Here is a 13368-nt window from a genome sequence, read left to right on the forward strand (position 1 = left end):
GCCCTGAGTAGCACCCAGCAAGGCTGCTCTGCCGCCTACACACATTGCTCAACATTCGCCGGGCCAGAGCTGCCGTGTGACAGAACGTGTGGCCAAGCATTTCACAACTGCTGTCATCTATGGACTTCTGCTCACAGCAATAGAAAGGGAAAGCCCAGCTGGCTACGTTTGGAGCACTGGAGTGCACATACACCGCTCTGCTATCCTTACTGTGGCAGAGAGCTGAACCACGGGACCATCTGCTTGTCTTTGGGCCGTCCTGTGCCAGGGAGCAATCTCCTCGGGACCCTCCAGCCGAGGATGTCACAAGTCTGTGGGGACTCGCCCACCACCTCGATGGTTTTCTACTTGGAGAAGCTGCCCTTCCTTCATCTCTCTCACCCTGCCTGTAGCCAAGCTCAAGGGACTAACACATCTCAGGAAGCTGCTGGCAGAAATCAGGATGCTTTGAGAGTCTTTTTAGTGCTCATCACGATTTAGGCTCATATTTTAAGCACGGGAAGGCTCAAAGCAGGCTACTGCACAACCCTTGGCTTTCCCTACACCCCACGAGCATTCGGTGTGAGGAGCAGAATGTGGTGCAGCCCTGCCAAGCCCCGCAGCCCCCACAACAGCCTTTTCTGCTTGCTGGAGACCAATACCAACACTCTCCCGGAGGAAAAAACTCACAAATCTTTAATTATTCTCCCCAGTGAAGGAGAGAAAACTGCTGGGAAATCGCCCCCCGGGAAACCTCTGTGATGAAGCTCCTCTCGGTGTTACAGCTACGGCTTAAAATGGCGCGGAGGGCAGCGGACCGCTCCCTTATCGGCGCCAGCCGCACTCGGGGTGCTTCAGGGCTGCTTCCCGGAGGGAAGTCAGCCGGTGGGCGAAGGGGTGAGGCGAGGTATAGGGAGTGAGGTGAAGCAGAAGGGGCGAGACGAGGCAAGGCGAGCTGACAGAGCACACCCTGCAGAGCACCCCGGCTCGGCAGCGCCCCGAGAAGGAGAAGATGGCGGCGACAACGCTATCCAATCAGCGCGCGGCGCCGGCTCGCGCCCGCCCGTTACCCAGTCCCGGCGCTCCGCGTGCCCCGGACGGTTCCATTCGCCACAGTCGCCCCCTCCCGACGGCCGGGTTGGTGGCGCCCGGCCGGTATAAAGGGGAGAACGGCGCACGTGTGCTCCTCAGTGCCGGCGGGAGAGGGCGGCGGGGTGGTTGCTGTGTCGGTGGTGTCGGTGTGGAGAGGGAGCGGTGGGGGTCGGGCGTGCCGCACAGTCACCGCACAGCCCCTCGGTGCTCGTGTCCCCGTCCCCTGTGAGGGTCGCCGGTGCCCCCCTGCCCGGCCCCGCGCTGCTTCTGCTCCCCCGCGGGATGCGGGCTCGGCCCGCCCCGCTAGCCCTCACCCCCGCGCCGGCCGCAGCATGAGCGCGGCGAGCGACACGTATTTCCTTATAAAAGACATAAAACCCGGACTGAAAAACTTAAATGTCATCTTTATTGTGCTGGAGATCGGTAAGTGGCGCCCGGCACGCCCCACCCCCGGGCCGCCCACGCGTGTCACGGCGGGCGGGGGGGCCGGCGGCGCCGTGCCCCCCCTGAGCCGCGCTTCTCCCCGCAGGGCGAGTCACCAAGACCAAGGACGGGCACGAGGTGAGGTCCTGCAAGGTGGCGGACAAGACGGGCAGCATCACCATCTGCGTGTGGGACGAGATCGGCGGCCTCATCCAGCCGGGGGACATCATCCGCCTGACCAAAGGGTGCGTACGGGGCCGCCCCGCGCCCGCCGGGCCGCGCAGCCCTCTGTCACCCGCGGGGCTGCGGGCGGCGCGGCCGCCCCTCCCGGGCCACGGGGGACACGGCCGCCCCCTCCCACCCGCTCCCTGGTGCCCAGCCAGCGCCCTAAGGTCACTCGCCAAATTCAGCCCGGCTTTCCCAGGCCAGAACATGCCTAGCGTGAGCGTACAGGCTAGGAGGGGCTTGGATTTGTAGTGAGGAGGTGGTGGTGAAGAGATTTGGGTTGGCTTTAAAAAAGCTCTCGAGGAAGATATTCTGGGATAGGGGGGAATGCAACAGTCAGTCCTGGTCTGTAAGTCAAGCAGGAGAAGTCCAAAGCATGTTCTTATTTTCACAGCTAGTTCATTACTCTCGCAATCAGCTCCTTAATGATAGGCGGGGGTGATTATATATTTCATGCAGAAAAGTTGCTTTTCAGTGGAATTAGTTTAACAAAAATGACAAGCAGAGGAGAACCATTTCAGTTTCACTGTAAAAATTAATGCTAGGGCTACACTGTAGAATGTGTTAATTTGGTTAGGTGCAAATAATTTCTCAGAGGTGATTTATCAGAAAAAAAAGCCAACAAACTCCCAAACTACTGTGAGAAAAAATACTAGAGTCAATCTGAAAATCCTTTTCCATATCACTTAAATTGTCAATAGCAAAGTCATAGTCGGTTTCATTTGAGTTCTTCATGCCAGTTAGGTTACACTTAGAAATCCATTACACTGATCCTTTGGCCTGCAGCACTCCAGGACACGGTGGAACTGCAGTGTGTGTAAGGTCCTGTTAATTTGTTTTTATGAAAAAGTAGGTGAAAGGTGACTCAGTGAGGCTGCTAACTGAGCTGCTCTTAGGGCGTTCATTTGAGTGTAATTCTCAGTTCTGGACTGAAATTGGATGACCCTTGCCACCAAAACTACAGCTGCTTCCTCATATGCAAATACCCTTTTACACGAAATGGGCTGACTCCTCAGCAGAGGTGGTTCTGGGGAAGGCTGCTTGCGTGGAGAGCACGTGGAGCGCCGGGATGGGTGGAACTAAACCAGAGCTCTGGGCCAGCACAAAGCCCTGTGTGTAGATGACATTGAAACAAATTAAGAGTGATGCTGTTCAGCAGTGTTGCTGTACTCCCCTCTGTGACTGGCTTACTGTAGCTGCTCTGGTGTTTCTGTGCAACAAGCAGGGGACTCATGGCATCCTTTAATGTAAAAAACTGAGCTTGGCTTGTATGAATTAAATTTATGAGCTGACATCACTGTTTCTGGTGGGTGGCAAAGTCATGCCTTCATTTACATGAATTGCATGCTCCCTTAGGACTGCGGAGGGAGTGAAATGGCAAAAACTAAATACATTCTGGTTTGGCTCTCATCTCCAGAAAACCACCCTCATGCTGTCATACAGAGTTCTCCAAACACTGATTTATATTTAAATAGAATTGAGTGTGTGATGTTGGCATTGCAAGGCAGTTAAATTTCAGCTGTGTAGGCTAATCTGAGCTCATAGTGCAGGATGCCCACTGATACAAGCAGAAAAGCTTATCCAGGCCCCATGTGTAAACATGACTTTTTTTTTTTCCCTTGCTAAATTTCAGGCTGCAGATGCATTCCTCTGCAAAAGCAGGCACTGGTGCTTACTTTTGTCACTGGGTGAACCCATTTACAGGAAGCCGTTGCACTTAATATTTCTAAATTTGAAATTAATGCTGAAATTTAGTGTTTTATGGCCAGCTCTCTTTGAGATAAAAACAAATGCTTGCATACATGGAATAACTTCGTGCTGGAGGTTGTTAGTCACATATTTGCTGGGTCTTGTCCCAGTAAATGTATGCTTGACTTATATTTGTTGTTTGGTAGCTCTTTTCCTTTGTTTCTGCCACGAGACTGCCTAGCTAACTGGTTACTAAAGGTTAAGCAATGAGGGAATCTTTAAAGTGAAAGGTAGCACTATGAAGTGAAGAACACTAATCCTGGCTCTGGATGGAAAGCTCCCGAGATAGTATCTACAGTTACAATGCCTGTGCTCTCCTGCTGGTGCTGAGGTACAGAGAAGGTTATCATTGCACTGGCAGTACTGTCCTCTCCTGCCAGCATGACTCCTCCCTGGTGCCTCTTCATGGCCCTGTGTGTGGCCAGATGTCTCCCAGTGTCAGCAGATAAGGCAAAGGGCAAGAGGAAGGTTTGTTATCTGTGTTCCAGAGATAGACCTGGAGCATAAGGAAGTGGTGACTTGTCCAGATTGGTGACTCCCACGAGTGCAATTGCTGAGGCTTGCTGTTCCTTTGTGAAGACACACGTACTCCTTTTAGCTGCCTTGCACTGTGCCTGTTTCTGGTCTGCATTTTCCTCCTTCTGTACACATATGTGATGCCCCTCACTGAAAGGAACAATGACACAGAAAGTTTTCAATTACCCAAATTCCAGTTCTTGAAGTCAAGTGCCACTATAAAGAATAGAGTACACTCACAGTATTTTTGTAAGGGAATGTTCCTGCAATCAAAAAAGAGATTTCATTGTGTTTCTGTATGTCACTAGGAGTTTGATGGCCAAACTTGTGCCTTTAAAAAACCCAATCTAGTAAGGACCTATATTAAGAATCTAAGCACTTTTGATCATATGCATTCAGTAGCTGTAGCTGTTCTCCAGCAAACAAAGGTGATTCTTCCGGGCTCCTGCGGAAAGCAGAACTGAGTTGTCACTGAATATAACACAGATACTGCTTTTGGCAAAGTGCCTTTCCTCTGCAGGACAAGTCATAAGGGTTGCTCCAGTCAACAAAAGAGCATCCAGTCTCAAAATAATTGGCTGCTTTCCTGGAATTGTCAAAGGAGTCTGCTGAGCTTCCGGTACCTTTTACTAGAAGTCATACATGGGGATCTATAAACCATTAGTGTTGGTGAAGTTGGGGTCCCTGGGAACTTTTTTTAGTCCATTCATGCTGATCTGTAATACTTGCTAACTTCCTGGAACACAGCATGCTTCCACTTCCTCTGTTAGCTCATTCACTAAGAAACTGCTTCACTTCTCCTTTCCTTGGCCAGGTACGCATCTCTGTGGAAAGGATGCCTGACACTTTACACAGGACGAGGAGGGGAGCTGCATAAAATTGGGGAGTAAGTATTGTATGTTCATACTTCTCAGCAGAGTGTCACGGTAAGTATGAGATCTGGTGGCTCTTAGGAAATGGAAGTTAGGGCTGCAAAAGTGTGTTGTCAGTTGGTCATGGATGTAATGAGCTCTGATCCTCTCTGGACTGTAGGTACTTGGAGGAAAATCAGCCTCCAATCATTGGCACAGGTCTAGGAGGAGGAAATGTATAAATGAAAAGGGACTGATTTTGCATTGCTTACCTAGGCCTTATCTTGATTAACCACTTCATTTTGGTGGAAGCTTTGTGTATGTGTGTCATCCTTGAGGGACAGGCAGCGCTGAGAAGGAAGAGCAAGGTCATTCCAGTGAATCATGTCCAAGCAGAAGCAAGCCTCATTAAACATGCTTTAAACTGCCCACAGACTGGGGCAACAGCTCCTGCCTAAGAACAGGCATGAGTAACATACTTGAGCAACAGAAAAAATAGCCATGTTTTCTAACCAGAAGAGTACTTCTGCTGTTGCACAAACTGCTGTGGGAAACCTTACAGTCATCAGGGAAGTGGGGCTCTGGGGTTGCCACATCTCTTCCTGTATGGTTCAGAAATGCCCAGCGTTTAGATGGATTTTGTACGAGAAAATCTGTAGAATTTTTTTGGTGTAAATCCATTACTTCAGAAGTGTCACCTGGCTGACTTACTCTCCAGCAGGCTGGAGTCATGAGAGTCCTTGTTTGGGTTGTGCCTCCTAGCAGCAGGTGGGAGCTCCACTGCTGCTTAACCACTCCAAGCAGTGTAATGATCCAGATCTTTCTTCCTCTCTGCCATAATTTCCACGTGGTGAGTTGATGGGCCTATTCTGCCATAGTCCCCTTGAGTGGAAAAGGATGCTTTGAATTTCATTGCCTGTTTTGAACTCCTCTGAGCTACTGCTGTTAATGGGGCACTGCATAGTATGGGAGCATGTGGGAGTGTTTGAGTTTTCTCTAGAGGTGTAATGCAATCCTTGTCTGGGAGCTGGCTGGGTGACTCAGTGCCTCAGGTGACCTTGTGAGTGAGCGCTGGACAAGATTGTGCAGCTGGGAGAGAGACAAAGGGAGCCCTTTCATCACCTTTTGTTTTATTTAGGCCAGTTTACCTCCTTGAGTAAATGAGTACTTGCCTCTGCTTGACTGAAATGCCCTCACCAGGAAGATGTGGCAGCCTCACCACAAGCCTATAAAGGGATCAAAGAGCCTTTTAATACCTATGGATATTCTCTGAACAGTGGGGTCTGGATTAATTACTTCTAGGGATGTGTCAAGAACCTATGCTCTGTGAATTGGGGCATTGAGAACTCTGTTAAAAAATGGTTTTAGAACTTTCTAATAATCCTAATTTCTTCCCAGGTTCTGCATGGTGTACTCAGAAGTGCCAAACTACAGTGAACCCAACTCGGAACACATCGGGCAGAACAAACTGGTATGTTAAACTTGTCTGAGGCTTCTGGCATAAAGTGCTCTTTGTTCTGAATATTTCGCACTAGGCTGTGATCAGATGTGACTGTTGAGGAAAAATAGACTCAGTGATATATAGCTAAAAATGAGCCAATAATTGAAGTAGCAGATAAATTCCACGTGGAGCCATTGTAAGAAAACAGGGGGAAAAAATCAGCCCCTTTCTGTAAAAGTGTGAATTTTCTTTATCTGATCCATGTCTTTTTTTTTTTTTTTTTTTACACCTTTCTCCAAAGGCACAGGGTGAACAGAATAATATTTCTGCATCAAGTGGTATGGGTACTTGTGCGTTTGGGCCACTGGGTAAGTTTTTTTCAGTTTGTAGAAGTGAAAAGATGAGAAAAACTTAATGAGAATAGGAAGAAATTTATTTCAAGGATTCTCCATTCTTGGGATAAAAATGTGTTAGTCATTCAAAAGTGTAAAAGTCATTCAGACTGGCACCTGAACCTCAAGCATGTAAGCATGAACATTTTGTGAATATTATTTTCAGGATTGCTTCTGTAGGAGAGGAGGAGATTAGAATATTCAGGCTGCCTGTATCACATAAAGGGGAATTGACTAATCTTAAATTGTTCGGGTGCTTTCAAAGAGTTTTTGCAGCACTTGAAATTCTGCTTTTCTAAACTTCCTGAGACGCTGGCTTTAAAAATAACTTACTTCAATCTTACTAGTCAACATGCCTTTGCTGCCGGTTTAGCTCTCCAAAACAGTAGTGGTGGTAATCTGAATTCCAGTATTTGACTGGTCTGGGTCATTTTGTGCTATATTTAAACACAGAAGCTTAAATAGAAAAATACTTCAAGAACTTCAGTGAGTGTAAGCTGAGAGTGAGCCTTAGGTATGGCCTTACATGCACAATGCCCATACTCAGTACTTGGTATTATAAAGCTACTATTGCAACCCTTCTTGCTTTTTTAGCTGAGAAAGTGGAGTAGGGATGGAGGGAAGGTAGTTTGGGAGGGGAAGGATAAACTGTGGTTTGGGGTCTTGCAGTGACAGAGAGGATTTTCCTTCTGGTCCTCAGGGTTTGGTTGTTACTGCAAACTCCTTGTATTCCCTGCTGCTAAATATATGTAAGGAATCAGTGACTTCAACCCATGGAACTTGTGATAACCTTTTTTGTCTTTTTAGGAAATGGTTTACAAACTGGACCTGAAGCAAGTGGATTTCCATTCACATATAACCACGGCCACATTTATGCAGGTAGTGGGAGAGGCAATGGACGAGGACCTGTAAATCCAGCACCAGCTAATAGTGTTCAGCCTCTTCCCCCTGCTGTCAGTAACGGGAGGGACCCACGCAGGGCCTTTAAAAGATGACTATGCCAAATGTGGTTGTACAGCTTGCTTAAACTCTACACTCTACTTGAACACTTACTGCACTTTTATTTATAGTTAACTGTGAACCAGTTTGTCCTTTGGTTTTTTTTTTACCTTTTGGTGTATGGAGCAAACTTGATGTGATCTATTTCTTGTTTTGCATAGGGGAAGCACAGTGAGTCTTCCCCGTACATAAAGGGGGTAGGGGGAGAAGGTGGATACAAGGAAGTAAGGGTCACAGGTGGAAGTGTCTCAATTAAAACTTGGTGCCCTTTGCTAAACAGAAGAAAATTTCAGTTACATACATGTGTTTCTGTTGGTCAGCCATGTAGCCTTAATAGGTCTACTCTGTCCCGTGCATGCATGCATTGACTTCCATTGGGGATAATGGGAGCTCTTCTTATTGGAAGAGAAGTGAAGTGGGAGAGCAAAAATGCTCTGGTGAGCTAGGTGTCCTGGGAATGAATATGGCTTGTAAAAGCAATACATGTAAGGAAATGGTGGTGCCAGACCTAGTGGTGTCTCTGGAATCAGACAATGTGGTGAGTGTCTTGAAGCTTGATTCTGATTCCAGAATGGTGTACACTACTTGAAAATTCTCTATAAACACCATTATCACTGTCAAGGAAAGAGACACTGATTTTTGCTTTGGATAGAAGCTTGGATATTCATTCTTGCTTTGCATGAGATAGCAGAATAGGAGGATCTAAATTCAGGCAGTGTTGAGGAATATGCTTTTTGTAGCCACTCCTTGCGGAAAAGCCCAAGGTTATTTTGCAGGAGTCTGAATTTCCAGGAGCGGACTGTTTTCAAATGCTGCATTACCCATCTCTTCAATGAGTCTGCCTACTCCACCTTCCTTCATTCACTTTTGCAAATGAATTATGTATTAAATGAAGCTGTATATGTGGATTGCAGAGGTACTGGCCAAGCACCCAGCTGCACTTCTGATGCTGTTATGCTTTCCTTCCTCTGTTTTATATTAAATACAAATTATCCCTTGAAGAACCCTCCATGTCCTGGGGGGCAAATAGCTGGTTTTATTTCTGAGATCACAAATGCCTTGACTCTTGTCTAGAGTCCAGTGCCATATTTCAAATCAGGTTCAAAAACAACTTGGAAACTAAGGTGTCATACTGAATTCATTTGTTTAGCTCTTCTTAACTGACCTCTCAAATAAAAAAAAAATTGCACTAACCACATCAAAAACAAATCTAACTTTCTTTCTGTTAAGCCATAAAGACTTCATGACAAAAGGCTGTTTCTGAATTGTGAATTGTGTCTGTGGTCATTCACGTTATTTGAATCTACTGCTGTGTTACTAATGTTTACAAGTTGTTTACATTAGATACTTTTTGCTTTTGGTACTCTATCATGATTTGTTGAAAATTGCTTCTAATTGGTGCAAGTTCTTGCTTGGTGTGAAATACTGAACTTCATTTGAAATGCAAGAGTCAGCAACAACAAACTTCTGAAGGGAGGTTTAGAGAGACCTGTTTGCCCAGCCACCTGAGAGCTTTTTGTCTCTAGTCTGGTAAAGTGCTTTCCTGGTACTTCCAGATGGAGCTAGTGAAACTTGTTTTGGACACAAAAGGGTGGCATGCCTCAGGAGATCCCCTCTGGGTGCTGCTGTGGAAGAACAGTGCTCACTGGTGAAGCAGAAAGCATGCAGCCATTTCTGGGGAAATGGCGTAAGGAGGCGATGTGTAACTCAGGGACTTTAAATTGCTTACTTGTTTAAATAAATGTGATGTATAGTCTAGATGCATGGACAACCTCTTCTGCAATGTTGCTTTAAGACATTTGACATGCTTATGAGAAGGAAGCCAAGAGGACCTCTAAACCCAGGAAGTACCTGACATGTTCCAGAGGTACATAATATGTAAGTATGGTATGAGAGAGCCATGCTGCCCCGTGGTAGATGTAAAGTTAGCAAGTGAACAGTGCGGGTGATGGCATGGTGGGGACTTGGCACTCATTGGAGTATCTCCAGTGTGGATCTCAAGTCCTGGTCTTGACTTCTCTGTGGCATAAATAAGTTAAAATCAAGGGCAACCCTGTGTTATTGTGTGCTGAGGTGCTGGATGTTTGTAGCTCTATGCATCTGAGCTTTTATTAAGCTAATAAACAGAACACTTGTACACAAATTCCAAGTAAAAAGTGAGATGATTAATGCTTATAAGAAGCATAAGATCAAAATCTTGCAGTCAAGTGGATGATTGCAGTCGGGAGGAAAAAAGCAAGAGACCAGTCTTCATGATTTCAAGGTTAGTAGCATTCCTGCTTTCCTGTTTTTTATATGAAACTATTGCAGCTTATTAATAAATTTTTACTTCTTTGCAGGGGAAATCTGTGCCCTGAAATGGACATGGACTTAAATATAATAATTATTCAAGGTCCTGTGATCTTCTACTGAACCTATGACAAAGTTGTTTCCCTCAGAGGTATCAGTGTCAAGATAGTGAGCTCTCAGCTTGCAGAGGAATCTGGGAGCCTGCCTTACACCTGTTGGGATCATACCACCTCGGTTCACAGAGAGACACTGACACACATCTCTCTATGTAAACAAGCAGTTGTCAATTACTTTGACATTATAAGGCCGTTCAGAGGTGCCCAGTGGTTAGGTCAAGGAGTCTCTTTACAGATGTCTTCCTGTTAAAGGTTAGGCTGCACTTAGGGGCATCTCATTCTGATACAGATTTCCAAAGGGCAAAAGACACTGGAAGGTGTTAATGTACACAGACACAAACTGCACAGTGCCAAAGTGCAGCTGAGTAGTCCTGATACACTTGAATCCCAAGATGCCCAGTTCTCATCACCTCACACCAACTCCCCCTTTCCTACCTGCCCCAGCACAAGGACTGATGGCAGACTGCAGCAAAGTGGCAGTGAAAAGAGTTCTGGTGCCATCCTCTATGTGTTCTTTCTGTCCATCTGCATCAGTCTTCCACCTTGATTCAAAAGTGGCAAAGCAGTCCTGTGCTGTGAAATACTGTCCTAGCTGGATACATGGGAATGTCATACACTCCATGTCCACAGTGTATGACATTTCCCACAGTGAAAATGGGAAGGTGCTGTAAGAACAGATACAAATGCTGGACCTGAAATGTAATCTGCCTTCACAACTCATTTAATAAGCTTTGGCCATAACTTGAAACCAGCAGGTTGCAGTCCTGTGCTTTCCAAATAATGCTGCTCTTCAGCATCACAAATCCCAGGAAGGGTGTCTGCAGTGAGTGCTGCTTCTGCAAATCTTTGATGGGTGGTACAAAACACCTTTTCTACTTCAGTGCAGTGTCTGCACAGATGACCCCCTTAGCAGCATTGCAGGAGTGTCCACCATGTTCTGTGGACAGGGGAGTGGTCAGTAGACAAGTGCTGCTCCATGAAACACCTTACGTTTTTCATAGACATTAATCCTTACAAAACCTGTGTTTTGTGGTGACCTGGCTGCTATGGCCATCTTCTGCAGCTCATGTACATACTCCCAAAACAGACCTTTTCCCCACTCTAAGGCAGTTTCCTTCAGTAGCTTCTGAAGTGTTTTTTTAGGACTAAGAATAAGTGAAAGCGATGGGGTTTCTGGGGAAGTCTCCTGGGCTCCTGCATGGCCCATGTGTTTTCAGCTGCCAGGTTGTTCCCTTGCTTCTCAAATGTTTGTAGATTTGCCTGGTCAAACATGCTCTTTGTTCTTAACCCCTGACCAAGCAGTTATTTGCACTGTGTGTGTGGTGTCCAGCGGTGCTTTCCCACGGGTTCCCAGGAGGTGCCTTGTATCCCTGCAGCCCTGGCTGGCAGCTGGCTCAGGAGCTGCAGTCAGTTATTTGTGGAATTGCTCTTTGGTGCAGCACCTGTGTGCTCCTGAGGAGGCTGCAGGGCTGTTACTGCCCAGCCCGGACCTGCTGAGCTCTGCTAATGACCGCAGTAGAGCTGCTGCTGGCTGTGCCCCAGCCGAGTGCTCCCGACTGTGAGTGCTGCAGGCTGAGCCTCGCCCTCCCTGCTGAGGAGCACAGGGGCCCCAGGTGTCCCAAGAATTCATTAAGAGATGCTCTTTCTGACTTCAGCCTTAATCATGCTGCTAATTCCTTTTTCTTGATTCCAGAGAATGTGAAATTGTTATGGTTCTTCATAGAGATTCTGCTTTTTAATTTATGCTGTGATGGACAGTTTTGTGTGTGGATGGTGTAACTGGGATGAGAAGATTAGTGCTAAACAACCTGTTGATTAAACTACTGGAGTTCAAAGGGATTAGGAAGAAAGTTTGGAAGTGACTAAGGGGAACTCTTAAGGACTTCATTTAGCTTTTAAATTTCTCTAGATTGCTGATGGGTTTTTTTTCTCATAAAGAAAATAATGCAGTTGTAAGAGCTTCATCTGAAACTGCTCTCCCACACCTCCAGCTGATAAAAACTGTCTGGATTTGTATGTGTCCTAGGAAGTAAGATTAGGGAAGGAGTAAAACATCAGGCTATAGCTCAGAGAGAAAAATTCTTACGCACTAAGTGTACTTTCAGAGCTAAATGTTTCCTTATAATACAAGTTTAAATAGGATGGTATCTGTTGTGTAGAGCAGATTGTAGGGCTGGCTGGCTGCTACATGTTAAATGAATTTGCATATAAAAGACAAAATTGGCTTAATACACCATCAACTGCCACTCCACGGGAGTGTAGTTGTGTGTCAGCAGAGCCCTCTACCAAGCTTTCTTTGGGTTCTTGTCCAGAGGGTGAAATGGCTTTGCAAAGTACTGGACAGCTATTTGGGAAATTTGGAACTACATTTGTCCAGCTCTGCATATGTCCCACAGGGGTCACTGGGAGATCCTACCAGCTTCAAGGATAATTTGGATCAGGTCCTGTAAAGGCAGGAGTTTCTCATCTGTAAAACTGGGATAAAGTGGTAGTGCAGATCTCAGATGCTAAATTCATAATTTAGGAGGACACTGGATGGTGTTGACAAGCTGAAAGCCAAAGCCAATATGTAGAGTTCTTTCTTTCTAAATCAGGAAACTTTTACAAATACATATCTCTAAGCCTGGATCCTTTCTAGTTAGGTGATTTGGTTTGCCTTTTTGGTTTTGCTCTTTTTTTTTCCCCCAGTGGTGCCAAATGCTGCATTTCTGTGCCCAGAAGTGCAAGTGACCTGTCAGTGCAACTGGGAGGGAATGCTGCTTCCCTGGACCCTTTCTGCTGGGCAGGGGTGGGGGATACCCCAAATCAGGACAGCTGTAGAATGCCAGGGCAAGGTCTGTAGCAGAAGGGCTGGTGGGGCCCTGCAGGGCTCTGACTGGTGGCTTCTGGTACCTGTGTTTTGGGTAAATTTTTGAAAGGGTCGGATAAGAACTGTCAGGAGTGCTTTGCAGATGGGGGGAGTTGATTCTGGTGTGGGACAAGCATGAAGATGCATTAAATGATCTCCTCATAGCTAGCTCCACCATTCTTTTCTATGATTTATGCATTAGCTTAATTTTTGTAATTTCCTTCTTCCTAGCTTGATTAATACTAAATTTAATTTTCTATAATCAACTTTAGCATGTAACTTGGAGAGATGAGGTTTAGGCTGATTGCAGTAAAAATCTACCTATCCAGCCTAGCTTGAATAAAGCAAAACTATTTTTATCTCTAAATTATGCAATATTTTCATGGAGCTCTGCAGCCTACTTATATTTAACCTTTGAAAGGAGTGCTCTATTTTTTTCAGATCACCT

At 46.1% G+C, this 13368-nt stretch overlaps 1 protein-coding gene across 1 annotated transcript; it reads left to right on the forward strand.

Moving 5' to 3' along the window:
• Positions 1-1151: 1151 nt before the first annotated feature.
• NABP1 (nucleic acid binding protein 1) lies at positions 1152-11359 on the forward strand. Its single transcript, XM_085066051.1, has 6 exons — positions 1152-1494; positions 1601-1739; positions 4799-4870; positions 6234-6306; positions 6578-6644; positions 7476-11359. Exons 1-6 carry the CDS (start codon positions 1404-1406, stop codon positions 7661-7663), a joined length of 630 nt encoding a protein of 209 aa, XP_084922177.1. The 5' UTR covers positions 1152-1403; the 3' UTR covers positions 7664-11359.
• The last annotated feature ends 2009 nt before the right edge of the window (positions 11360-13368 follow it).

The sequence above is a fragment of the Lichenostomus cassidix genome, chromosome 7 (assembly GCF_008360975.1).
Source record: "Lichenostomus cassidix isolate B80296 chromosome 7, HeHo_3.0, whole genome shotgun sequence".
Classification (NCBI taxonomy): domain Eukaryota; kingdom Metazoa; phylum Chordata; class Aves; order Passeriformes; family Meliphagidae; genus Lichenostomus; species Lichenostomus cassidix.